The 26,107-nt window shown below is 39.3% G+C and overlaps 2 protein-coding genes across 12 annotated transcripts in view; one reads left to right on the top strand and one right to left on the bottom strand.

Annotated features, from left to right (window-relative positions):
• TMTC3 (transmembrane O-mannosyltransferase targeting cadherins 3) overlaps positions 1–2,919 on the bottom strand; it is a 34,938-nt gene extending 32,019 nt beyond the window's left edge. For both annotated transcript variants that reach the window (XM_083573423.1, XM_083573422.1), the window contains exon 1: positions 2,561–2,919. The gene's annotated coding sequence lies outside the window, so the exon portion shown is untranslated. The remainder of the gene's footprint in view (positions 1–2,560) is intronic.
• A 217-nt stretch (positions 2,920–3,136) lies between these two features.
• Positions 3,137–26,107, top strand: part of CEP290 (centrosomal protein 290) — a 46,696-nt gene continuing 23,725 nt past the window's right edge. The window contains exons 1-31 of one of the 10 annotated variants that reach the window (XM_083573389.1): positions 3,145–3,486; positions 4,287–4,407; positions 4,514–4,591; positions 5,562–5,631; positions 6,147–6,193; positions 7,259–7,402; positions 8,265–8,318; positions 9,082–9,234; positions 9,919–10,101; positions 10,406–10,495; positions 10,578–10,700; positions 12,730–12,750; positions 12,846–12,969; positions 13,840–14,012; positions 14,572–14,734; positions 15,577–15,677; positions 15,801–15,888; positions 16,449–16,561; positions 16,932–17,504; positions 17,989–18,081; positions 18,412–18,496; positions 18,814–18,956; positions 19,915–20,079; positions 20,478–20,627; positions 21,145–21,260; positions 21,785–21,887; positions 22,281–22,511; positions 22,973–23,146; positions 23,573–23,684; positions 24,275–24,480; positions 25,151–25,302. In XM_083573389.1, the coding sequence (XP_083429515.1) occupies positions 4,306–4,407; positions 4,514–4,591; positions 5,562–5,631; positions 6,147–6,193; positions 7,259–7,402; positions 8,265–8,318; positions 9,082–9,234; positions 9,919–10,101; positions 10,406–10,495; positions 10,578–10,700; positions 12,730–12,750; positions 12,846–12,969; positions 13,840–14,012; positions 14,572–14,734; positions 15,577–15,677; positions 15,801–15,888; positions 16,449–16,561; positions 16,932–17,504; positions 17,989–18,081; positions 18,412–18,496; positions 18,814–18,956; positions 19,915–20,079; positions 20,478–20,627; positions 21,145–21,260; positions 21,785–21,887; positions 22,281–22,511; positions 22,973–23,146; positions 23,573–23,684; positions 24,275–24,480; positions 25,151–25,302 (4,130 nt within the window). In that variant the 5' untranslated portion in view covers positions 3,145–3,486; positions 4,287–4,305. Of the gene's footprint in view, positions 3,487–4,286; positions 4,408–4,513; positions 4,592–5,561; positions 5,632–6,146; positions 6,198–7,258; positions 7,403–8,264; positions 8,319–9,081; positions 9,235–9,918; positions 10,102–10,405; positions 10,496–10,577; positions 10,701–12,729; positions 12,751–12,845; positions 12,970–13,839; positions 14,013–14,571; positions 14,735–15,576; positions 15,678–15,800; positions 15,889–16,448; positions 16,562–16,931; positions 17,505–17,988; positions 18,082–18,411; positions 18,497–18,813; positions 18,957–19,914; positions 20,080–20,477; positions 20,628–21,144; positions 21,261–21,784; positions 21,888–22,280; positions 22,512–22,972; positions 23,147–23,572; positions 23,685–24,274; positions 24,481–25,150; positions 25,303–26,107 lie in introns of all 10 variants that reach the window. The other 9 variants (XM_083573392.1, XM_083573391.1, XM_083573393.1 and 6 more) reach the window with 9 other exon arrangements.

The raw sequence follows: 26,107 nt of genomic DNA, 5'->3' as shown, positions 1-26,107 counted from the left end.
ATTGAGTCCATCTTGCTTAATACAGTGGTGCCCCGCAAGACGAATGCCTCGCAAGACGGAAAACTCGCTAGACGAAAGGGTTTTCCGTTTTATGAGCTGCTTCGCAAGACGAATTTCCCTATGGGCTTGCTTCGCAAGACGAAAACGTCTTGCAAGTTTGTTTCCATTTTCTTAACACCATTAATACAGTTGCAACTTGACTTCGAGGAGCAACTCATAGAACGCAGTGTACATAGTAGCCTTTTTTGAGGTTTTTAAAGACTTTGGTGATTTTTGAAGCTTTTCCAAAACTTCTTTTGCAGCCATTTGGTAAGTTAAGCTTTTAAAACTTTTTTTGGGGGTTTTGGATTTTGGGTTGGGGTGTTTGGAATTCAAGGACTTGGTGTTGGGGAGGGGTTTGCAAGAATCTGGAAGCTTGTATGTTTTTTTCTGCATTTTTATGATTTTCTGTGACCATTGGGCCACTCTGCTGTTTTTTTAAAAAAATTCTGGGTTTGAATTTTGAAATGCTCTTTACAGTATGTGTGACTTTAAAGAGCACTTAATAAACTCTTGTTGTACCAAATTTGGCTTTGTTTGGACTTTTTTTGACCATAGGAACGCATTAATTGATTTTCAATGCATTCCTATGGGATTTCGTGCTTCGCAAGACGAAAAATTCGCTAGACGAAAAAATTCGCGGAACGAATTAATTTCGTCTTGCGAGGCACCACTGTACTGTCTACAGTGCACTACTGACAACAACTCTCAAGGATTTCAGGCATGGAGCATTCCCAATCAAACCTTCTGCATGCAAAGCACTGCACTACAACCCTTCCCAAAATCTTCAAAAGGTGTTTGTGATATGGTGTGGAAATCCGTTGTTTAGAAGAGAAAAATTTAGAAGTCTCACAGGACAATTAGAAGTCTTTGGGCTCACACAGAGTAGATAGAAAAGCTATTGGACTGGGGCTTGAATCACCACATCCAGTTATACGGTATATTAAAAACATCTTTGTCGAACTGGAGTAGAGTCAATTACTACTTTTGCACCGACCATTTGGCATTCTGCACTGCACTAATTGCTTTAAAATGTTTGTTTGTAAGGTATGCAAGCTTCTCTCCGAGCATAAAAAGAGCAATAATGCACTTATAAGAGAGCTATGGTCTTTTTATTGGTTCTTAAAGAGAGTGTCTGGGAAGTGACAAGCTGATAATACCAAGAATATTCACATGTAACAGATTATTCCTTGTCAGGCTTATACTAACAAAAAAAAGGACACATGAATAATGAAAGACGACAATTAGAATGCCTTTGGTTCAGTATTGTTGAGCATCCCAATTACTGGACTGTTCTTTATTCAAGCTGCTCAAGGCTGCTTATGATAAGAGGTCAAATAAAACAAAGCAACATTGCAGATGGGGATAAGCAGTCAGAACCACATTTTGCCTTAAAGTTTCAGGCTCCCCCCCCCCAGCTCATAGTCTGTAAATGGTGAATAGATACAGTATAGATACAGTCACCAACAAACATTAAACCTTGCTAATAAATTATCTATGCAGAACGAAAGTGACACCCAAGTTTATATATAATTACTGTGTGTGTACTCGGGTATATATTTCCTCTACCCTCTTCCTGTTCCAAAATGAGTTTTGTTGCAGCCTGATCTCCAAAGCATTCCTTAACAAATGTTATAGCATGTAGAATATCAACAAAACATAACAGCAGTCACTTTACTCTGCATTGCTACTATCTACTTGATGAAATCAACATCGTAACGAAAAACGCCACACATTACAGTATTTGTAACGTTTGCTCATAACTTGTTACACAGTAACTGGATTCTCCATAGTATAAATACAGAGAAAGTAAGAGAAAGTAGCGCTTAAGCCCCATGTAACCAATCGTATCACTCAGTTGAAACTAATGTGCGGCCATTTAACTTCGCTGCGGCTTGAGGGTGCAATCCTAAACTCGTTTACTTCCCGAGTAGTTCCTATGGTATGCACAAACATTTGCTTCCGAGTGCACGGGATTGTGCTGGGCCTACGGTGCACTAAGAAGTTGGGAAACACTTAGGTTTTCCCATGGGGCATGTGCAACTATTTCATTGCAGTCACTATTTTCTACACAGAGAGCACTTTCCTCTCTGCCCCGCCCCCCATATGCACGAAGAAATCCACGACTTAACTCGGGGGTCTTTACAAGCGTCACGTGTGAACACTCACGCTATACACTGCAAGCCTTTCCTTCGGACGACCATATCTTAACAGCACATCCTCCCACCTTAAGGGAGACCGCGAGCTGCTGAATCGCACGCGAGGTCCAGCGCGCAATTCCAAAAGCAAAGGCGATTCATTCCTACATCGGGTTGAATCCTGTACCTGGCATGCAAACCGCAGCGCTCTCCTCGAGAGTCGCGCAAGAAACCGCACCGGACAGAGCCAGGCACCCCCGCCTCTTCCCCTCCGTCCCTCTCCCGTCCCCGTCGCGTGGGGGCCAGAGAGCCAGCCGCTCTCTTCTCTCAGAACCCCAGCCCGAGACTCTCCCCGCAGCTCTTAGCTGCGCGCGATCCTGTACCTGGGTCCGCCTGCGATGCACACGCTCTCCGCCATGTCTCGCTCCGCTGGTGCTTCAGCCGCACCTCCCTGGGAAAACCGAACCCGGGGCGAGCGATCGGAGCCTCCCTCCCGTAAGTGCGCACGCGCAGACACTTCCCCCTGTCACCCACGGAGCTCGGCAAAGGATGCTGGGAAGCCCGACTCCCTCCCCCGGCATTCCAAGCGGCGGATACTCCGCCGGCTTCTGCCTCTTGGACGGCGCGGAGCACCCTGGGATATGTAGTTCTCTCCGTGGCTCCCGCCCTTTCCCTTCTTCTTTAGCCTAAGATTTCTTCGGCGGTATCTTTTCCCTGCTGAAGGCCGCGGCATGCCGTAAACAAGCACGCCGGCACGCTCACTCGGGAAAGCGAGTCTGCCCTTGTTCAGTAGGAAGTCAGCCTCAGCGCGCGCCCTGTTCCCTTTCGGTCCGTTCACCTCAAGGCATGCCGGAACTTGTGGTCTTCGGCTGGGGCATGATGGGGGTTGTAGTCCCGCGGGAGTTTTGACTGGGCTCTCGCTCCAGTTAAGAAGATCCGGGTTCTTCCGGCTGAGGGCGAGCAGTGTTTGAGGGCGTCGCCTAGCAGCAGCGGCCTGCTCCGCCTCCTCCGTGAACGACTTGAGGAAACCAGCGAGCCAGAAGGAGGGAGGGAGGTTTTCGTGAACAAATAAACGCGGATAAACGTCGCCTGCACCTGGCGGGCGAGGCGGGGCTCCGGAAGGGGGACTAGCGGCCACTAGGCTGCCCTCCTCGCAACCCGTTTGGCTCCGAGAGCGGAGAGGCGTTTCCTTCCTTGGGGAAACAAATGGCTGCAATCCTCGACCCGCTTCCTCTGGAGTAAACCTACTGGCTCACTGCGAAGCGCGCAGGAGAGATTGCGTGAAGCCTCCGCATCCTAGGTATCCGGGGTAAAAAGGCTCATAGCTTCGCTTCCTTTCCCAGCTGACCCACTTCGGAGGGTCTAGAGGCGCTTTCGAAAGGTTTATGGCGAAGGTGTGTGTGTGTTTAAACGCCTTTTAGAGAGTCTTGTAATAGACATTGAAAGACCAGCCAATCTGTTAATCTTTTCTCCCCCCGTGAACTATAGGTTCAACTATATACCTCTATATAGCTATATACCTCTATATAGCTACATACCTATAACTATATACCTCTATATACCTCAGCTATATACCCGTGAACTATAGGTACAACTATATACCTCTATAGGTTTAGGGTGTACTCGCTTGAAAGTGTGTGCGCTTCACGACCGTAGGGGTTGTGGACTTGAGCCCACTGTATCAGGTAAGGACATAAAAAACGAGCCAACTATAAAGTTGTGGGATTCAATCCCATGTGAGAGCAACAAAGCCATGCACATATACCATTAGAGTTGTCCTTTCCCTCTCTTGTATGACACGAGTAGCTCAGGAGGGCCCCTCCTATAAGTGATGGCCCCTCCTGAACTACTCCTGGTACAGTTAGAGATGTTAAAAATGGAAGTGATGCTGAAGCACTTGAGCACACAAGCAAGAATGTTTTGATTCTAATAATGACCTGTTTTGTGTTTCTGTTTACATCATGAACATAATGTCTAGTAAACTTTTGCTTCCTTTGTAAATATCTTTGTAAATGTCTTTTGCTTCCTTTATAAATATCTTTGTAAAGGGAATGACTACCTTTGTGGATATTTTCATGTCTTCTCAAAATACCTTTCCTTTTTGTTCAGAGATAAATGAACATTCAAGATGGCACCCATTTTAGAATGGAAGAAGGTTATGAGAGTAGATCCTGATTCTTTACCTCGTCAGGAGGAGCTAGCGGATACTTTGCTGGAGATGTTGGCTAAGGTATTTTGAACAGTGAATTGAGCATTTTATGCGAAGAAACTAAATGGATATAATGCTTAATATTAAACTGTTTAATAGTAATAAAGTATTTTGCTTTTATCTTTAGGTTGATGGAAGCGATCTGAAGGATGAGAACCCTGAACGTTTAATTCAGCTTTTTAAAATTTCTCAGTCACTAATGAGGGTCAGTACTGGTGCGTCCTAATTACTTCTAAGAAGCAAATTATGCATGAGCATGAGCTTTCCATTCCAGGCTAGGCAGCAATGCAGAGTCTATTTCCTCCATCCTAGGGCAAACTCTCTGCTTGCAGCCTTTCCCCTCCAGCCAAGTCAGCAGGTGCCCCCAACAGTAGTAAGTGCAGTTGTTCCTGTCAGGAGTGTGGCAAAAGTCCATCTTGTTGTGGAAAGTCAGTCTTTTTCACTTAACCTATGATGGAAGTTCTGATGTTTGTGTCACAGGGTAATTACTGTTTTTTTACAGGGATAAATTAGAATTTTGAAGTGAAACATGTCATTTTGGCCTGCCCATCTACAGTTCCTTTGGTTGATAAATGCAGTTAGGAAAAATGTGACAGAAATGCTTTTTCATAGTTTCATAGTAGTGCAACCCTCTTGAATGCTAGTGACAGTGCCCTGAGTAATTTGAGTTTTGTCCTCCTGGTCTATAGGAAGGTGTACACCCGTTGAAAGATTCCCAGTCCTTAGTCTGAATAACCCTGTTAGGAAACAGTCTAATTTCCCTGGAGTTCTTCTTCTGGGTCATAAAGTTTTCTACCCAATTCCTATTGCAAGTGTGAAAATGAGAAAGTTTCTTGGTTTCTGATGCATAGTATAGAGGTTGCTTTTTTTTTTTTTTTTTTTAGCTAAGGGCTGCATGGATCCATTCCCAACCCCCCAGGAGTTGAAAAGTGGGCATGGTCATTTTTCAAAAGGGCACATTTGGAAATAGCTGGATGAATCGCTCCCTGTTGCTTGCTTTATAGGATCTGCTGAAATTTATAACGGGTGCATTCCTCCAGACTAAAACCTCTGCTTGCTTATATTGTGTTTATCTGTGTGTAGTAACATGCATCTTATTTTAGTCTACATAATCTTGTAGCTTCATATGTAATTATTTGTTCTGGGCACTTGTCTTACTCCTATATTTGTTGTAGATGAAAAATCAAGAAGTAGAACTGGCATTGGAAGAAGTTGAGAAAGCTGGGGAGGAGCAAGCCAAATTTGGTAGCATCAGTTTTTGTGGATAAGTAACACACACTTAAATGTATACTTGTATATTTCCAATTTTCAGCAGGGTCAGTAGATGATGATGGAAACTTCCATTAGAAGTTAAAACATATTTAAGTTCCTGAGTTCAGTGTCTTGAACTTTATTACGCCTGGCTCCTCTGATTCATCCTGTCCCCATTTTTTCTTTTCAGCTCATTTCCTATTTTTGTATTCTTTCTGTGAAGTATAAGATACACTAGTCATTTATATGATTTATATTGACAGTCCATCAGCATGTGATTCGCAATTTCTCCTCTATTGCTTGTTTTATTGTTTTCAAAACTATGTAAAGAGTATTTTTTTTTACAAAAAGTATCGTAATATAGCTTCAATTTTGTTGTTACTAAAATTTGATTCAAATAAGTCACTCATTGTAATGTTAGCAGAGGTTGCCACCAAGCTTATTGTAGATTTCATTTGGAGGCTTATGGAAATATATTTTGGTAATTTTGTGTGTCTTTATTCTAACAGAAAATCAGTTAAAAACTAAAGTGATGAAATTGGAAAAGGAGTTAGAGGTATGTCAAAATGTAAAGTTGCATTTAATACTATTTATTTTGTTCTTGGTGGTACTAGTTGATGTATTGCATTTTTAAGTTATTCTTTTTTTATGGGCATTGGCAAAGCAATCCTAACGAGAGGCAGGGCAGTGGTGGAGTGGAACAGCAAGTCCACCAGTACATTCCAAGTCCTGCTGGCTCGTTCTGGCCAAGGCAGAAGAAGTGGGAAAGAACATATTTTCTGCTGTGCCAGCTTGAGTCTGGCACTCTTGATGGGTTCAATAATTGACACCTTTACGAGACCCAAACCCCACTGTGGAACATCCCAGCTTCATACTGGCAAGAACTTCTGGTGATAGCTTTCCATGTGCCTGAGGAAAGTTTAGCTTTCTTTCTGTGCAGTCTCCCCCTGGAGGATGGAAACTACATATAATCCTAATCCCTTCCAATCGTAAACATTGGAGAGGAGAATAGGATTGTGTTTCTAGCCTTTATTTTTAACATTTTATTTTATTTGATTAAACATAAACAGAACATTTGGGGACACAACTATAAATTGTAAGTGTGTAATTCAACCTTTTAAAGTTAGATACTTTTAAACGCTGTCCTGCAATTTCAAAGGGCAAATGAAATAAGCAGGACTTGAATTTGCTTAACTGTAGGAAGGTCAGACCCTTATTGGTCAAAATCACAGCTATATTGATCACAGGTTTCATCTGTAGCATAGTGCCTTTAGAATGTAGCAAAGGCAAGTTCCTACTGCACGCTATAACAAAATCACTTTTAGATTTTCCTTTATATAGTGGGAATGTAAAACAGCTAAAAATATATAATTGTGCATAGTTAGTCCTTTAAGACATACCTTTATTTTAAACCATTTGAATTTTTGAAGCTGAAATACCCTGCAGTACAAATACTAGATTAAAGTCAGGTATAACCTGACTTTTCCCAACTTGTGCAGAATGAATGAATGCAAAATGTTTGTGTGTGTGTTGAAATTTTGATTAAAACAGTTCTGTACTGCCCTGCTTACCTTAACTGGAAACACATTCATAGCTTGTTATATTTTAATGGTGTTTTAAGGCAGCACATCGATCTACTGGTGGTCGTGATACTCGCTTTTTGCGTGATGAGATCCGTCAGCTGGAAAGGCAGATGGAACAAAAAGACAGAGAGTTGGCAGATATGGAGAAGGAGCTGGAGAAAGAAAAGAAAGTCAATGAACAGGTATGCAGTATTTTAAGTAGACATCTGTAAAACTGTGGAAAATAATATAAAATTGAAGACTTGTATTGAATAATAGCAATAGAAATGAAAAAAAGTTAATGGTGTATGCATTTGCACGAAACAGAGGTTGTGTATACACTATGAGACCGGGAAATAAGAAATATACAGTGGTACCTCGGGTTAAGTACTTAATTCATTCCGGAGGTCCATTCTTAACGCCAAACTGTTCTTAAACTGAAGCACCACTTTAGCTAATGGGGCCTCCTGCTGCCGCGCCACCGGAACACGGTTTCTGTTCTCATTCAAAGTTCTTAACCCGAGGTACTATTTCTGGGTTAGCGGAGTCTGCAACCTGAAGCGTATGTAACCCGAGGTACCACTGTAATGCAGTGCAGTCTTGTACAGTTTTAAGAGGAGCAAAGGGATGAAATATTTTGTTCTCTTCAATCCCCTGCCCCTCCCCAGTGGCAGCAGTACAGAGGGATCTTGGGATTGGAGCAAGCTGTGAGGGGAGAGGGATTGGCAATATGGTGGGGGTGGGTTGGCAGGTAGGCTGAGATCAGTTGAATTCGTTTAAGGAGCTGTGAGGGGATGTGGGCTTTGGGTGAGTTGTAAAGGAAGAGGACTGGCAATAGCATTGAAGGGTTTGTTGGGGTAGTTGGTAGGAAGGGTTGATGAGAAATGCGAGCAGGAGCTGCCCTCCCCCTGTGTGTGTTTGTGTGTATCTATTTACCTACCTATCTATGCATATATAATACAATATTTACTATTCATGTACTCCAGGAGTGTTGATACTTCTGGAAAATATGCCTTCGTTTTGTACTTGATACATTTTCCTAGCTAACTAATTTTGTTGTTTTAGCTTGCTCTTCGGAATGAGGATGCAGAAAATGAAAACAGCAAGTTGAGAAGGGAGGTTAGTGAAGAACTTTGGAATCAATGTTTGATTGACCTTTCCTCCCATGCATGCAGCTCTCCCTCCCTCCTCTGGTTTAAAATAGTATTTTAAATAATTTAGAGTGAGACTCTGTTGTAGGGCGGCAAGGACTTGTGTTACTAAGGAGTATTTTCTGTTTCATAGGTGTTCTTTATAACCTGCTTGTTTTCTTTGTCTTACTGTCACAACTGTTTTATCAGGCACTGTACTTCTAACCTGCTGTCTGTCTATCATTTCTTACCTCTGGCTTGTATCCAAGTCCTAAATATATTTTTTAAATTTAGGCCCATTAATTTGGAATGATTTAAATCACTGTGATGGGTGAATTCTGATGCAAGGAGAAAGGAAGTCCTCACCTTCTTGCACAAAGACCTCTCACTTTAACTTATTAGCCACTGCCAACATAAATTTCATAGCATTACGCTGTTAATGTGCTTTTTTGATGTTTCCTGGCCAATTATGAACAGCTCTCTTCTTTTTACTTTTAAGCTTTCCTAAGTTATATGTTAATTAGCCTTGATTTTCTTTCTTATTCTACTCTATTTCCTTTGAAGAAAAAGCGAAGAAAAAAGAGGGTGAGTATTCAGCTTAATAGTTTGTAGGATTATTGGATATATTTGTGTGTGATATTGTAGTTTGTTTCAGATACTGTAGATCACACATTGACTTGTGGCATTTGTTGGCACACTTCAAATGCTTGATTTGTATAATTTTCCCAATTCCTCCTGTTTGTCTTATGCAGAATGAACAACTTCGTCAGGATGTAATTGACTATCAGAGACAGATAGATACACAAAAAGAAACCCTTCTTTCACGAAGAGGAGAAGAATCAGATTACAGGTCACAGTTATCAAAAAAGAACTTTGAGCTTGTCCAGTATCTAGATGAAATTCAGGTAAACTTAAAGGGGTTGCCCTTGTCTTGTCTTTATTTTCAGAATTTTGAATCTAATATAAATCTTCGGACTGTATCATTCTATCTAGTGGACTTTCGGAGTCTTTCTTCTGCCAAGGATACTTAGTTAGGAATTTGGGTTATTGTGATGAGTACTTCACCTTTCAATAACGAGAGAAATTTGTTACAGTGGTGTTTTAATTTATTTTTATCCTGCTTTTCTACAATAATGACCAAAACAGCATATAAGTATCAGCGTATTAAAAATTATTCAAATTGTTTTTTGCTGTATATTGATACAATCAGCAGCACGAAAATAGCAGAAGAATTTAAAACATCAGCATTCAGTGAATTTTGTATCTTCTGCTGATATGAAGATGGCATAGCTCCAATTTTTCTAGATGGACGTTAATATGACACTTAGGATATGGCTCTTAAGATCTCTTGATTATTAATGTTGCAGATGGCTTTGTTTTAGACTTTGGGGCTAAGAAGTAAGTGAGTAATATATTTCAGTGGATTCAGCAGTGGTTGTCAGTTGTGGTGGTCTTGTGGTAAAAATTAATCCTACTTTACTTGGATTCAGGGTTGGCACTATCGGTCCATTTTGGAGTTTGCCAGAGCTGGCTTTTTTCAATTTTGAAATGGGTTTCTCATTATAAATATTTTACTTTTAAATTCGTAGAGTTTGACCGAAGCTAATGAAAAATTAGAGGCTCAGAATCAGGAAATGAGGAAGAATCTAGAAGAATCGGTGCAAGAAATGGAAAAGATGACAGATGAGTACAATAAAATGAAGCTTATCGTGCAGCAATCTGACATTGTTGTGGACCAACTAAAAAAGGAAAAGGAACAGTATAAGTTTCAGGTAAAATGTAACCTACCTTCTTTCCAGAAGCAGATTAGTAAAGATACTGTACAACTATAAAAGACCTTAAAATTGGAATACAATGGACCAAAACAGAAAGATCAAATCAGAAAGATGACACATCCTGCGTGACCACTGAGTGATGACAAATTGATCATTAAATAAGTATTTGATCCAGTAAGCAAATAGAGTAAAAACTGGATTACCATTGATTCCCTTTGTTAATGCATCTGGAGTAATACACTCATAGCTTGTATTTTCATACGTCATATTTCATGCATCATATATTGATGGTATCTTACAGGTGCATGAGTTAATGGAGCAACTTAAAGCAAAGAATGAAGAAGATGACCCTCTCATGGCAGCTGTGAATGAAAAAGTGGAAGAATGGAAGGTATTGCATATTTTATTTCAGCTACCTTTTAAGATTTATGTTTTGTTGAAGATTTTCCACCTTACCATATTCTGCTTTGCAGGGAATCTTGGCTTCTAAAGATGAAGAAATCATTGAGTATCAGCAAATGTTGTTAACTCTGAGAGAGAAACTGAAAATGGCCCACCTTGATGCTGACAAGAGCAGCGTTATGGCCCTCCAGCAGGTAGTTTTCTGTCCAATAAGAAGAAACCAAACAAATATTTGTGTTAAACATTAGAAATCTATGCATGAGTATAGAGTACTGCACAATGAACAGAAATTTACTTTATGTCCCTGTTTTAGAGTGGCGATATTACAGATTTTACCATCAATATATGTGCTTTCAGTGTACAATGTATTATGTAATCTTAATCTTAATAATACTAACTAATAATAATTTTATTATTTTTACCCTGCCCATCTGGCTGGCTCACAGCACATATCAGAACATACTAAAACATCAAACATTAAAAACTTCCCAATTCATGGCTACCTTTATATGTTTTCTAAAAGTCATATAGTTGGTCATTTTCTTGCCATATGAAGAGAGGGTGTTCCACAGGGAGGGTGCCACTAACAAGAAGGCTCTCTCTCTGGTTCCCTGTAACCTCGCTTCTTGCAGTGAGGGAGCCAGCAGAAGACCCTCAGAGGAAGACCTCAGTGTCTGGGCTCAACAATGGGGGTGGAGACGCTCCTTCAGGTATACTGGGCCGAGGCCGTTCAGGGCTTTAAAGGTCAGCACCAACACTTTGAATTGTGCTCAGAAACGTACTGGGAGCCAATGTAGGCCTTTCAGGACCAGTGTTATATGATCCCGGTGGCCACTCCCAGTCACCAGTATAGCGGCCGCATTCTGGATTAGTTGTAGTTTCTGGGTCACCTTAAAAAGTAGTCCCTCATAGAACGCATTGCAGTAGTCCAAGTGGGAGATAACTAGAGCATGCACTACTCTGGTGAGACAGTCTGCAGGCAGGTAGGGTCTCAGCCTGCATACCAGGTGGAGCTGGTAGACAGCTGCCCTGGACACAGAATTGACCTGTGCCTCCATGGACAGCTGTGAGTCCAAAATGACTCCCAGGCTGTGTACCAGGTCCTTCAGGGGCACAGTTACCCCATTCAGGGCCAGGGAGTCCTCCACACCCCCCCACCCCCTGTCCCCCCCCCCCAAACAGTACTTCTGTCTTGTCAGGATTCAACCTCAATCTGTTAGCCACCATCCATCCTCCAACCACCACTAGACACTCACACTAGACCTTCACCGCCTTCACTGGTTCAGATTGGTTCCTACTTATAGAATAGGTTCACTGGTTCACCGTCACTGGTTCCTACTTATGAAATATGAAACCCAAGTTTCATTTGGAGGGGAAATCTGATGACTTCTCCATGTGTTAGGATTTTAATAGGTGTTGTAGACCAAGAATATGTATCTGTTAAAACAGTGCTTCATTTTCTAATGAGCTGCATGTATTAAAACTTACTATAAACTCAGCTGAAACATCTATATATCCTTTCCAGCATGAACTATACCTTCTTTCACATGCTAACATTTTATTATGTTATAATCTTATATTATACCCAACTATGTCACACACTGAATAGACACACTGAAATCAAGGAATTTAAACTAACCTGAGATTATTGATTTCAATGGATCCACTCTGAGTATAACTTATGGTCTTCAGACACTAAACATTTAGCTCTGAAGTTGAGGGTCACTATTCATCAGTGGGGCTGTGGCCCTATTTGAAAGCATGCCAACTTCTTTGCCTGTTCTGCCTGTGGGGCCTTCAACAATGAACAGCAACCTCCGGTTTACCTTTTGCTTGTACTTTCTCCAAAAGCGCAGAGTGAGGGGGGTGGTAGCACTTCTCCCCCAAAAATCTGTGGACCCCTGGAAAATTCTTATGCTATAATTTTAATTTGGAAACTTCACATGCATGTACTGTGTACCCATAGTAACTAACATGTGGCTCTTTGGCATATGTTACCCTAGTGTAAATTATGAAAAAAACTGTTGTATGCAGTTAAAATGTTAGTTCTGTTTTCATATAACAGTATATGGTAAGTAATATCTGTCTGGACCAAAGTACAAATTAAATTGAGTTTAGCTTTAAAAAAGTTCCTCGTTTTTATGATGATGCAGGATGTGCATTTTATTTTTACCTCTCTGCTTTTATTTTTGCTGCTTTTGCCTTTCCTTGTCGTTCTTCTAGATAATATCAGAACTCTATGTTGTAAGTACTTCTGTTTTTCTTTTAAGATTGATCTTTTATTTGTTCATGGCTTACTATCAGTGCTATTAATTAGGTACCAAATTATATTTTTTCAGGGTGTGCAAGAAAGAGACAGTCAGATCAAACTGCTCACGGAACAGGTTGAACAGTATACGAAAGAGATGGAAAAGAATGCAGTGCTTATTGAGGACATGAAAAGAGAACTTCAAAAAGAAAGAAGTAACTTGTTTATGTGTTTTGTGTAACTTTAGCCATATGTTTTGATTGGATTTGAAATTGATTTTATAACCTGGTTAAGACTCAAGTTTGGTTAGTGTTAACCATGATTCTTGTCTGTGCTGAACCCATTTATCGTGACTAATACTGTGGATTTTGTGCATGAGACAAGAAAGCACATATTCTTGTGGACCACTACTGAGTGGGAACATTATGTCTGCATGGCCTCATAATGATACGTTTCAACCAGTTGAAGGGCCACATGCAGAGGCCAGTCCTCTGCAGGCCACTTCCACAAGTGGGCCAAACCACCCACCAGTCAATCACCTGAGTTAATATGATGTCAGGTGATTAAAACTTCAAGCCATGGCTGTGAAGGAGGATTCTTCCTTTCCTAGTAGCTGAAGCTTTCCCCATGTCTGCATCAGAGGACGTTAGGTATGGGAGAGGTAGGTATTGGTTATTCCAAATGTCCTGCTGGATCTAATTAAGTCCAGAGGTCCCCTACCAATGGCCTGAACCTTTTATGGATATTTCATTTCCTGTTGTATGTCTTATGGTGCATTTATGAATATAAACCATTCTTCCTGAGGTCTCACACATTCCACAGGCAGGTTTGTCCTTATAACTGCAGATGTTTGACCTTCCTTTGGAGAAAACCTCACCCAGTTCTGGTCCTGCTTATTGCATGGAAGCAAGTTCTTACAGAAGCTCCTGCTTTTATATGCTCTCCCCTTCCTGAATTAGATATATATGATGGGAAGGAGGTTTGATTGTTACTTGCTATGAGTCTCTTAATTTGAATTCACTGTTAGTATGTCTTCCAGTTAGTTTCTCACCAACTTTCTATGGACGTTTGTTGTATTTTTTTAGGTCTGTCATCTTCTGCTCAACAGGGCCATATTGGGAACATCCAAGAGAAATTACATATGTTGGAACAGAAAACCAAAGAAGCTGAAATGGTAGCAGAACTTGCAGAAGCTGATGCCAGGGAGAAGGACAAAGAACTTATTGACACTCTGAAACGAATGAGAGATTATGAATCGGTATGTAGTTTGATTTGACTCAATACTCTAAAAGGGTATGGGGAAGACAAATAGCAAATTTGTTAAATGGGTCACACATACTTTTAAATAATATGTCCCTGAGGTGATGAAAGAATCTTGTCCTGGAGTCCTTTTCTTTATTTATAATTTCTGTCCATGCCAGATCTGCCCCTTCTCTTGAATATATTAAATTAGCCAAAGTTGTTAGACCATTAATAGGTCGATGTCTTGTGATCATGACAGCAGAACCACAGAAAAGATGCAAATTCATTAAGTTTAATTATGCATATATATATCAAGCCAGTGGCCCATCTAGTCCAGCCTCCTGTTCTCATAGTGCCAATCAGATGCCTGTGGGAAGCTTGTAGCTGCAGCCCTCTTCCCTCTTGTGGTTTCCAGCAGCTGGTATTCAAAAGTCTCCAACAGTAAAGGTAGAACATATCTATCATGGTTAGTAGTCTTTGATAGCCTTATCTTCTGTGAATTTGTGTTACTATATTTCTTGGTTAATCCATTTGGTTAATGCACTTCTTAGTTTATCTGCTTTTCCTTTTCTAAGGGAATTTATGGCCTGGAAGATGCTGTTGCTGAAATAAAAGATTTAAAAAAGCAAATTAAAATAAGGGATCATGAAATTGAAACATTAATTAAAGAAGTTAACAAACTTGAACTTAAAATCAATGATTTTCTTGATGAAAATGAAGACCTCCGTGGACGACTGGGTATGTATCATGTTAACTCTTGGAGATATTTAATTGTACAGCGGCCCTTAGATAACCTTCCTATGACCAGGGGGACTGCAAACTGAAAGCAATTGATCCTCTTGTGCTGCTCTATCCTTTTCCATTTCCCCCTTATTTTATTCTCACTGGAAACAATGGAAGTGAAATAAATGGGACTGAACTACCCCTGTTCCACGGCTATCATACGCTCTGGTTTAGGAACATGTTGGGACACTGGAAAGGTGTTGGATCTTTAGGAACCAGTTGTTTCCCTGGTATGCCCCAGCAAACCCATGACACTGAAGCTCCAGTGTTAGGACAAGGACAGCAGAATTTTTTGTGGCAGTGGGGAAGGACTATCTGACATCATGTAATCAAAAGGTTGGGTCTTCTCTCTCCCCACCTTCCCTCAGAGCAAGAGATCCAGGGCTTATTATGACCCCTGTGCCAAAAGTGGAAAGTGCAAATAATTACAGAAGAAGTAGTCTCTCACTGCCACACCAGGGACAGTGTGAGAAACGTTTCACTAGGATCTGAGAGTTGGTTTATTTGCCATTGTTAGGAAGCGTCTAGAACTGCCACCTAGTGCATGCTCATAAGTGTATATGAGAGTGCAGTTAGAGAATTCTAGAGCATATTGCTGCCTTTAATGAACAAGCTGAAAGCAACGGCTGAGGACTGCTCCTAGTGTGGCTGGCTAAATGAGGATCTTAGCAAAAATATCCAACTGAGTGATATGTAGGACGACAATTCCCTCCCTACCCTAGATCCCTCAGGCCATCATCCTTGACTGGAATTCTTCTAATTGAATATACAAATTTTTGCAATGTATTACATTTCAGGTCTTGATCCCAAGACAATGATTGATTTAACGGAATTTAGAAACAGCAAAGCACTGAAACAGCAGCAGTACAAGGCTGAAAACCAAATCCTGCTGAAAGAGGCAAGTGATAAATGGACATAGTCGTGATTTTCTTGTCTAAACATCTCAGTTGATTCATCTCCATACTGTTCCAATAAGATTGAAATAATAATAATAATACCAGGGCATTTGAATACATTACAGATTGAAAGACTAGAAGAAGAAAGAGTTGCCCTGAAACAGCATATTCGTAAACTGGCTCAGGAGAAAGGAAGAAGAGCTGCAACATTAGGTAGGCTGTCTCTGAAGTTACTTTGCGCCATGCAGCAAACAATAGATGATTCCAGAAGAACATCTTTGTTTATCTCTTGGAACAGTCTGAATAATGACTTTTTGGTACTGCTGAGGAAATGAATTAAACATTCCTTCTCAAATTCATTGAACTCTTGTTGGGAATCTAGTGTGGTCTTTGGTTTCTATGACAGTCCTAAACAGATGATTATAGCATTTGCCTTTGAATATATATCTAGAGGGAGATGCTAAACCTCCCTAGGTAATCTGATCTGCTAAATTGTTGTTTCATTTAAGCAATATCTACCTCCTGTGAGATCTCGGCATCCGGGCTGGCCAGTTCCTATCTGTGTTCTATCTAGACCCTTAATCTCTTCCTAAATCAGGTTGGATGTGTGAGGACCAATGTTTTTGTTGTGCAGGCTCCTCAGAGATAATGAGAGATCTTTCTTTTAAGTTACGTACAGAGTTTTTTCACATGACTTGCTTTTGAGACTTTTTATTGCTACTGAGCATTGTTTTAAATTTTAAAGTACTGCTTGTAAACTTTGTTCTGGTTAGGATTGGATACAGATGACCTACAGCTGATTGATACCTTTACTGAAGATCTGAAGATGAGGAGGAGTAAATATGAGTTTATGAGTACAGTTAACGTTGACGAGGTTAAAGAAAAGGTAATGGCCTAGGTTTTATTCATTGCAAATTCCATTTTGACTGATTTCTTAGATTGGAGTATCATCGAAGTATCTTTTTTAAAAAAAACAACAACAAAGCATTGTATACAAAAAAATCTATATTGAAATTATTTAATGTGTGGCCATCTTGTTAATTGCTTTCACGTATAATGAATGCTAATCTTTATGGCATTAGTGTAATACAGAAAGAAAAACATAGCTTCTCCTTAAACAATACTCTTTTCCCTCAGAGTTGTAGGAGGCAACAGAGGAAAAAAGTAAAACTTTGAGGAAGGTATTGAGAAGATCTGGAATGTGTTAAAAATTTATTTCTCTGAAAAAGTGAAAGCATATCTTCTTTTCTTTTCAGTTGAGTTTTCATCTTGATTCAGAGATACAAGTGACTGATAACTGTGATGGCTCCGAGTCTTTTACAGTAGAGGAACTTTACAGTTCTGTAAAGCAGCAATCTAAAGAAATGCTAGGGAAAGCTTTATGTCCGGTCAGTTTCAGTGAATCGAAAGAACTGAGAGCAGACTGTCCACTATCATTTTCTGCTATGCAAGGGAAACAAAGGGCTAGTAAAAGACGACAAAGACAGGAAAGGCAGATGAAGAGACCTGAAGCATCTCGGGTTCAGACCCTGTCACTGGATTTCCAGGAAGGGCTGCCTCTTTCTCTGCTTGGAAAGCCAGTGTCCTCCTACGTAGTGCAGGAGGTCCTGTTGCGAGATGAGAAGGACAATTCTGAAATAAAATTGTTGGATTTAAGAACTGATATGAGAGAGATGGGGAAAGACCAGATCTATTTTCCAGAATCATGGCCAGTAGAACACATGGATGAAGGACTTGATTGTGGCCTGCGAATGAATACATATCAGATAGATCGAGTTGAGAGTCTTATAAGGCAGTTGAGGAGTGAATTAATGTTCCTTAGGTCAGAGGTGAGACATCTTCATATGTGCTTAAATTTGTGCTTTCCATAATTGATTTGCTTTGTTTATGAATCGCTTCATTTGAAACATCTTGAAGCGATTACCAAGTAAACTAAGTTCATATTTAAAACTAATCCACTGCAATACAGATGCAGATGAAGGTGCAGACATGTAATAAATACATATATATGCTTTCCACAGTAAAGGCACAAAGACTGGGACTTCAGAAACCCAAACCAATTATTTGTCACTGTCTGCTGTTAAGATTGGCTGTACTCGCCCATAAAAGTGTTTGAAAATGGTGGTATTATTGCATTATTACAAAAAAAAACTTCCCAGTAAAACAGCAGTGACTGTGTTATCGATAGATACCTTGTTGTAACTCATTATGAAAGGCAACTACAAATAGTTAAAACTAAATTGTGAGACATATAGAATGTAAAATTCTTTAGGAGTTGAAATTCAAATGCATTAATTATTACTTGTTCTCTAGAACGAGCAGATATTGAAAGACTTGTTCGCCAAGAGTACCCTGAATAAAGATGCAGAGCTAGAGCTTGACAGACACAGGAGCCAGGAGTTTGAGGTAGTTCAGGGTTTCCACCTGAGAGATAAAGTCATGATAGTCCATATTAAGAGACTAATAAGTATTTTTCTAATAACTTAGTATTCTTTGACTAAATATACTGTCATGCAAATTGTAGTGTTCCTTTATTACAAAAACATTACTATTCTTATTATTGCTGTTTTGTTTGAAATACATGAAATGCAATATGCTGTCATACATTGTTCAAAATGCAGGTTCGATATGATGTTTTGTCTCATTTAACATTTTTTCAACAACTCAGTTTAAAAAATGACCTTTTTTAAAGTTCTGGAAACCCTTTTTTAATGGTTATTCTGTTTTTATTGGCAGAATAACTACCTTACCAAAGAATTAAATGAACGTGACAGGGACTTGGAACAAAACAGGGCCATAATAGCCAAGTTTCAATTGAAATGTAAGCATAAATTTTAATTTACCTATACAATAAGAGTGCTAAAGCAATGGTTAATGAGTCTGGCAAAAATAAACCATCTTGTTGTTTTGTTTTATAAATCTTACAAACCTTGTAGTATTTACATTGACTTTAAAGAATCCAAGTTTGAAAATATTTTCTGAATGAATCGTTTTGAGTAACAACTCTTGCTAAAATTCATTAATATCTCCTCTTGGAAGTGTGGATACCATAACTAGAAAACCAGCTGAAATACATATGAACTTGCAATTGTCCATTGCAAAGTGTGTGGAAATGAACTATATGTAATGTAATTGCAGTAAAAGAATTGGTACAAGAAAATAAGCACCTTGAAGAAGGCATGAAAGAAATCCTACAAGCTATAAAGGACATGCAGAAAGATCCAGGTGTGAAAGGTGGAGAAACTGCTGTAATCATTCCTAGTCTGGAACGATTAGTAAATGTAAGTCTGTATTTCATTACTTACTTAGCTTAGCTGAATCTGTTTAGCTGAAAACGTTAAAAAGATTTCATGATTGCTTGCCTTATGTACATCATGACACAGGTATGAGATGATAAAGGAAATTGGGTTTTGGAGGGGAAAGTGTATCCTTACCAAATACTTTGAACGGGTTATAGAATGTTTTTTGAAACAACAAAGGCAGCAAAAATATAGTTCAGGTGCTTGCAAACTCGTGTTGAAATTCTAAGGATTTTGCTTCCTTCCTACATAATTGCTATCTGGAGAGGCTGTTCTCTCCAACTATGACATGGTCTGCACTGGAAGGCATGGGGTATCTCTCTTGAGCCTTTCTTATCCCTCTTCAGCAAATGGTCGCAGGGCCATGACCTAGTGTGAAGAGCCAATCAGCGTTGGCTTTCTCCCTTTGATAGGCAAAGTGGAAGAAAGGAAAGACTGAATGGATGGGCGTTGGGATTTGTAGCTTGGATTGCTGTAGTCTGCCCTCGGGGAATCTGCTTAGTAGTCAAGCTGCTGTAGTGCAGCGGTTAAGCAACTGAGCTGCACTTCCCAATTTGAATCTTGTCTGTCCTGTGTGCTAAAACGCTATACAAATCATGTGGTAATGGAATTAACTGTTGCAGAAAAGGTCCACACACCCCCCCAATACATTTGCCATATGTAGAATCACACCTTTGCAATATTCCTTTCCATTGCAGTTTTATTCCTCATGCAGATAGCATGTTTTACTCTTTAAATGGCCAGATTTACTGTTTGGCTTTATATAGTTTTAATTGAAATTGGCGTGTGTTTGTTAACGGAGGAATCTAGGAGATTGGTAGAGTGCATTCTATGCATGGGAAGAATTACCAGACTTGTATCTCCATGTAGGGCTAGGAGAAGAGAGTTTAACTTCATGGAAAGCACTTACTTTCTTTTATGGTGAATCAATTGTTGGCAGGCAATTGAATTAAAGAATACAGAAGGAAACTTCGATGCTAGCATACATTTAAAGACGCAAGTTGACCAACTAACAGGACGAAATGAAGAATTAAGGAAGGAACTGAGGGAAGCACAAAAAGAAGCAGTGAATTTTTCCAATCAGCTTTCAAAAGCAAATGCCAAGGTATGCGGGCTATCTTAGCCTTCAAAAGTAGCCTGGGTAGCAATACAAAGTGAAGTACACATGGGTTTCTATCCACAGCTCCTCATATGTGTCATGCAAGATTTGATTGATAGACAAAGGTAGACCCACTGAAAGAGTGCTGCTTTAGTGTGGGGGATTATGGGTGTGTACTGGGACCCTGATAGTGATGCTGTAACTTCTGCACACCCAAACAGCTGCTCATCTGACCATCACTGGAAGCAGCTTTTTAAAAATTGTGGCGCTTCAGAAACATTTTTATTTGGTGTAAGCTTTCTGGCTAGTAATGACAATATTTTGCAATACATGTAAATGATATACTATATACCATCTAGTTTTTCAGTGATTCTTTGTGCCCTATTGTTGCTTATATGTTTCAGGTTGCCTCTTTAGAAAATGAGATCCATTTGCTGCGGCAATCAGAAGATGCTGGTATGGTGTTCAAAGCAGTAAATCTTCCGGAAGGAATGGCTCCATCTAGTGTAAACATAATAAATTCACAGAATGAATATTTAATATACCTTTTGCAGGTAAATACTTTAAAACTGACTAGTGGGTGTATCTTAACATGTTTACCTCTGTCCATTCTCTCTCTCTCTCTCTCTCTCTCTCTCTCTCTCTCTCTCTCTCTCTGTCTTACACACACACACACACACACACACGTATGTGCATATGTATGTATATACCATGGTGGTTTCAAAGCCATGCAGTATTTTAATGAAAAACAGAGCATTCTATATTCAAAGTTTCTTATTCATGGCAGTTCAGTATCTCATCAATGGTTTTTAAAGTAATAGTGAAAGGAACAAAATCCTGTTCACATATCTTTTATATAACCTTGATATTATTATTTAAGGTGAAAACTGATATTACATCTTGAACTGCAACTTTTCCCACAGACAAATATATGTGATGAGGTCAGTCTTTGTAGAATATTTTAATTCAGAAAGCATATAGCTATAGGAAGGCGCTCCATTTTATATATTTTATATCCATTAGAATTGAAGCTGAGATATGTCATGCAATTAATTTGATGTGTATCATTAGGAACTGGAAAATAAAGAGAAGCTGCTGAAGAAATTAGAAGAAGCGCTAGAAGACTATAAAAGGAAAGTTGCAGTTGCCCGCCACCAGCAAGGCTTGCTGTATAAAGAATATCAAAGGTATAATTCTGATTATATCTTGGTATAGTAGCCAAAGAAGGTGAATTACAGTAAATAAGGTGTGTCTAGGTGAATTACAATGCAACCATAAAATCAAACACTACAGTTAAATAGTGTATTTTTATCTTTTTTGGAACAAAAATTGTATTTCCCCCCCTAAAGAACAGTTATGGGGCAGCAAACTAATGTTGTTAATAAAAATTAATAAATTAGTACTTAATAAAAAAGTTTATTAATACATTTTTTTATTCATATTAAATAAATATAAATTAATTAAAAGAGTTTCAAATACCCTTAATAATTCTGGTGTCAAAAATTGTTCATCTCTAGTACAAAATGCTTATATTCAGCCATGCTCTGCAATGACGAAAGAGTTAACTTGCTCTTTCCAAAATCTGTTTCCTCTCTATTGGCAGCTTATAAATCTTTTGTTCCGAACTTTCAGACTTCAGATTTTACCTAGCACAATATGACACAATAGTTGCAATAATGTGTTTTACAAAACATCCATTTCCTTATTTTAGTGAAAGGGAACACTGGCATACTGCTGGTGAAAAAATACAAGAAGAAAAGAAAAGATTGGAACATCAAAAGGAGCAAGATGATGTAAAAATAAAAGAATATTATGTAAGTAGTGATCCTATATTCATGGGCTTGGGTGCCAAGAATTACAAGTTCCACATGAGACAACAAGGCTTTCCCACCTGCTTCCTGCTAGGAGCCCTTTCATTTCCTGAAAAGCTGTTTCTAAAGGTTGGAGTATTTTATAAAAAATAACGTGGGGTCTGGCAAGGTTTTTGAGGGGAGATTTGCAGTGATTTCTCTCATGCCCATGTCTCATCTCATGCAGTTCTCTGGAGTGGCTTTTCCAGGACTGCATAGGACTGGGAGGAGGGGAGAAGAGGCCTGTTATGCACCACTGTATCTGCTTCTGTTTAGCTAGATCAAGGCCACTGACTGCTTAAAATATGTGTTAATACTCACAGCACAGTGCCAGTGACATTTTTAATCTTCCCACAGAATTTATTAGATGCACTTGAAAAGAATAGCGATGACTTTAAACGGCTATTTGCAGACTACAGTAGAAAAATAACTGTTCTGAGGGTAAATGAAAGGTCACTGGCAAGGCAGTACACAACCGTACTTGAAATGGAGAAGCATCTCCGGAAAGAGAATGAGAAGATGAAGGCCGAGTTAATAGCTGTGGAGGCTGCAGTTGGAGAAAAGATTGGCCGTTTGCAAAGGTTCAAGGTATGTTTTATATATCATGCCAGCTCTGCTCACATGGCGATTGTGTGCAAGACGCTTTTGTATGCAAAACAGCAGTGAGGTTGTGCTTCCTGAACCATTTCCAACATCACATCCTCAGGCAGCACCGACTGTGTGCCACCCAACATTTGAAAAGGAATCCCAAGTGTTGCACACAAGCTGCTCATAAGAGCACCATATGGGTCATATTCCTACTCAGATCAGATGTCCTGATTGTGTGGAGCCTCGATACTTCTCTTTTTCAATAGGATTTATCATGTACTCTTTCCAAGTGTCTGCAAAATCCAAGCTGTTTTTGCACTTTTCAATATATGCCACAGCTATTCTCACAGTACAGTTTGGCTTCTATATTCCTAGTGACCTGCTGCAGTATTTTTGTGTGCACCTTCGGCATTCCTCCTTTTTCGAATGCCATATAGACTGTTTCTTCCTTCTTTGTTCAGGAAATGGCAACTTTCAAGATGGCAGCATTGCAGAAAGCGTTGGATGATTGTGTACCTCTGAATGATCTGGAAATGGCCAATAAGCAGTATAATGAATTAACTGCTAAATACAGGGATATGCTACAAAAAGATAACTTGCTTGTTCAAAGAACAACTAATTTGGAGCACTTAGAGGTAATACTGCCATGCTACTTTGAGATAACTTTAGATTATCTACATTTCTCCATCTCAATTTTATGCTGGTGGTGCAGATCCAGCAGAAGATTCAGCTGTCTAATATTGTAGGCCGGATTTGAAAGGAAAACAATCTTTTTATTGTCCTTCCCAAATACTATTACAGACCACTAGTGCTTTAACTATAAAAACAGAGAGGGAAGGATATACTTAGGTGTGATCTTCATAGTGATCTCTTTTGAAAGCTACTTACACTTTAACTTGGGAGACAGCACTGTATGGATGGATCCCTTTCTTTTAATTAGTGTCTAACATTCTCTCACTGCTTGCACAAAGCAATATTTTTGTTTTGTTTTTAAACTGTTATTATATTTTAATTTGTCTTTAAATTGTTTTTGGTGTGCCACATCTTGCCATGCCATATAGCGTGAAAATGCATCCCTGAAAGAACAGATTGAGTCTTTAAACAAGGAGCTGGAAATTACAAAAGAGAAACTTCATACACTTGAACAAGCTTGGGAGCAAACAGCAAAATTGGGTGAGTGCATTGTATTATGATCATTTTATTGCAATGAGATGATACATGTTTTCTCTGTAAACCTGGTACCTTAAAATGTAGAGTTGAACAACATTTTGAAACACAAGCCTTCTTATTCTTAAATTAACAAGAATCCAAACATTCACTTGAAAGCTTGTTAGTATTCTTAAATGGTATTCACACAAGCCTAGAACTTTTTTTAAAGGGAAAAATAAAAGGGAAAATGATGTTGAGCTCAATATATCCCCAAAGGAATCTGTGATCATTAGTACAACTTACCTGTTATTAGAGTGTTTTATTTGCGAAGACAACCCCTATAGTGTATTAGAAGTGAGATATCCTGTCAAGATTCTGCCAAAGTCTGAAAAGATCAACCCAGTCCCTTTGATAAAAAAGGGAAGTAATAATAACTAAACAAGGTAAAGGGCAATTATAAATATTCCAGTTCTGAACTATGCAAAAGATGTTTTAAATATTTTGAAAAAGTTGAAGATTTCTGCCTCTGTTCCGTACTGCAGATTTTATATTGTTTTGTTTTTAAAATGTGTCTGTCACTAAACTTTTCCATTTATATTATTGTCAATTTGTAGGAGGAGACAGTGCTACAGATAAGGCCACAAAAGCCATAACAAACAGTGAGATTGTTTCTATTTCTAAGAAAATTACTATGCTGGAAATGAAAGAACTAAATGAAAGGCAAAGGGCAGAGCACTCTCAGCGAATGTATGAACACTTACGGAACACATTAAAACAAGTGGAAGAACGCAATTTTGAACTGGAAACAAAGTTTGCTGAGGTTGGCTGCTGAGCTGTGATTACATAGTTTGCTTAAAGTGTTGGAAAATGCATTAGCATACTGTTCTCTTTAATTACTCCTATCATTCCCCCGCCCTCCCCCAATAGTTTCTTGGAGCTAGTTGCATTTAGAGATGTTGCACTGTTTGAGATACACTATTGAGTAAGGTGGAAAGTAGGCATATAAGGTTGACAAATTCCTAACACCTAGAAGAAACTGCTTTATGACCAAGCCAAACATCACTTTAAAATGTAGTTTGAAATAAACTGTGGATTAATGTGAATACACAGGATGTTGGTGCATTCTGCTGAAAGGCTCTCATTCCGTTTCTCTCCCCCAGTTAATTCTTCAGGCACATGAACTAAGAGAGTGGCGTTTGGGGGCAAGTTTATCACAAGCTGAATACAAGATTGTTTGTAGTTAGTGTTTGTAAGGCTCCTGTATCTTGAAGTAGTCAGAGCAGGCGGAAATTCAGCCCAGGAAAGACATGCTGGTGTTCTACATTACAGCCAGCTGTGCATGCCACGAGTCCTCACAATCCTAGCAAAGCATGCCACAAACACCTGATAATTCATGTTGGCTACCCATGTACTAATAGGTTGTTGTTGTTTTGGACTGAATGTAGTGTTCCGATTCTGAATATCTTTACCAAACCTGCCATGTCTCTTAGCTTACAAAGATCAACCTTGAAGCACAGAAAGTGGAACAGTCTTTGCGAGATGAACTGTCAAGCAGTGTGAGTAAAGCAGTCAGCGAGGCAGATAGACGTCGAATTATGGACCTGGAGAAAAGTGAAACTGAGCTCAAGATTGAAGTATCAAAGTAAGTTTAAAGGTTCTTGCATTACTCTGATTTCAGCCCTGCGTAGAAGAGGTGTGTGTGTGGGGGGGGGGGGAGAATACTTCCAAGTTTATTTGAATTTCCCTCTAGAACTGCTCCCCTCTTCCCTTATATGCACACACACACACACACACACACACGTCATGGGAGCCTTTTAAAGGGAAAATTGTGGGGAATGACACTGGTTTTTCACTTTAAAACCCAACCATTCCTCATCCTGGAGCTGCTTTATGACCTGGGGGAAGTTTAAAGAGTAATTGGGAGGTCTGTGGGAAAGATTTGCAAAGGAAATGTTGAAATTGTGCACGCATGCTGCTCTTTGGAGTCTAGTTTTGTTTAATTAAAATTTTATCGGTCATTTTTTCAGGCAGCTTTATGATAAAATAATCAAAAGAGTAAACATACACACATTATTGTATTTGTATTCTGCCTTTCCATAGTTAAAACCATGCTCACAGTGGCTTATGACATGAAAATATTTACATAATTACAAATTAACAAAGGTAGAAATAAACAACAAATAAAACACATCAGAAAGTACACAACCAAATTTAAAATTCCCACATAAATAATAAATTACAAAAATAAAGATACAAAAACAATATCACAACCTAAGAGTCTGTTCAACAGCCTCAACTTTTGTAGTTGAAGTCAGTCAGGGCCCAGCCTTCTTAGGCGAGGTGGGAAAAGGCCTGTAAGGCAGAGTGTGCAGGTATAAAATATATAAAAAATATATAAAAACATTACAAAAAATGATACAGCAGCAGCATCTGAAACCTATACAAGT

The sequence above is a fragment of the Podarcis filfolensis genome (assembly GCF_964270895.1).
Source record: "Podarcis filfolensis genome assembly, chromosome: 10".
NCBI lineage: Eukaryota > Metazoa > Chordata > Lepidosauria > Squamata > Lacertidae > Podarcis > Podarcis filfolensis.
Note: the sequence above shows the minus strand (reverse complement) of the source record. Positions and strands in the feature narration are given on the sequence as shown.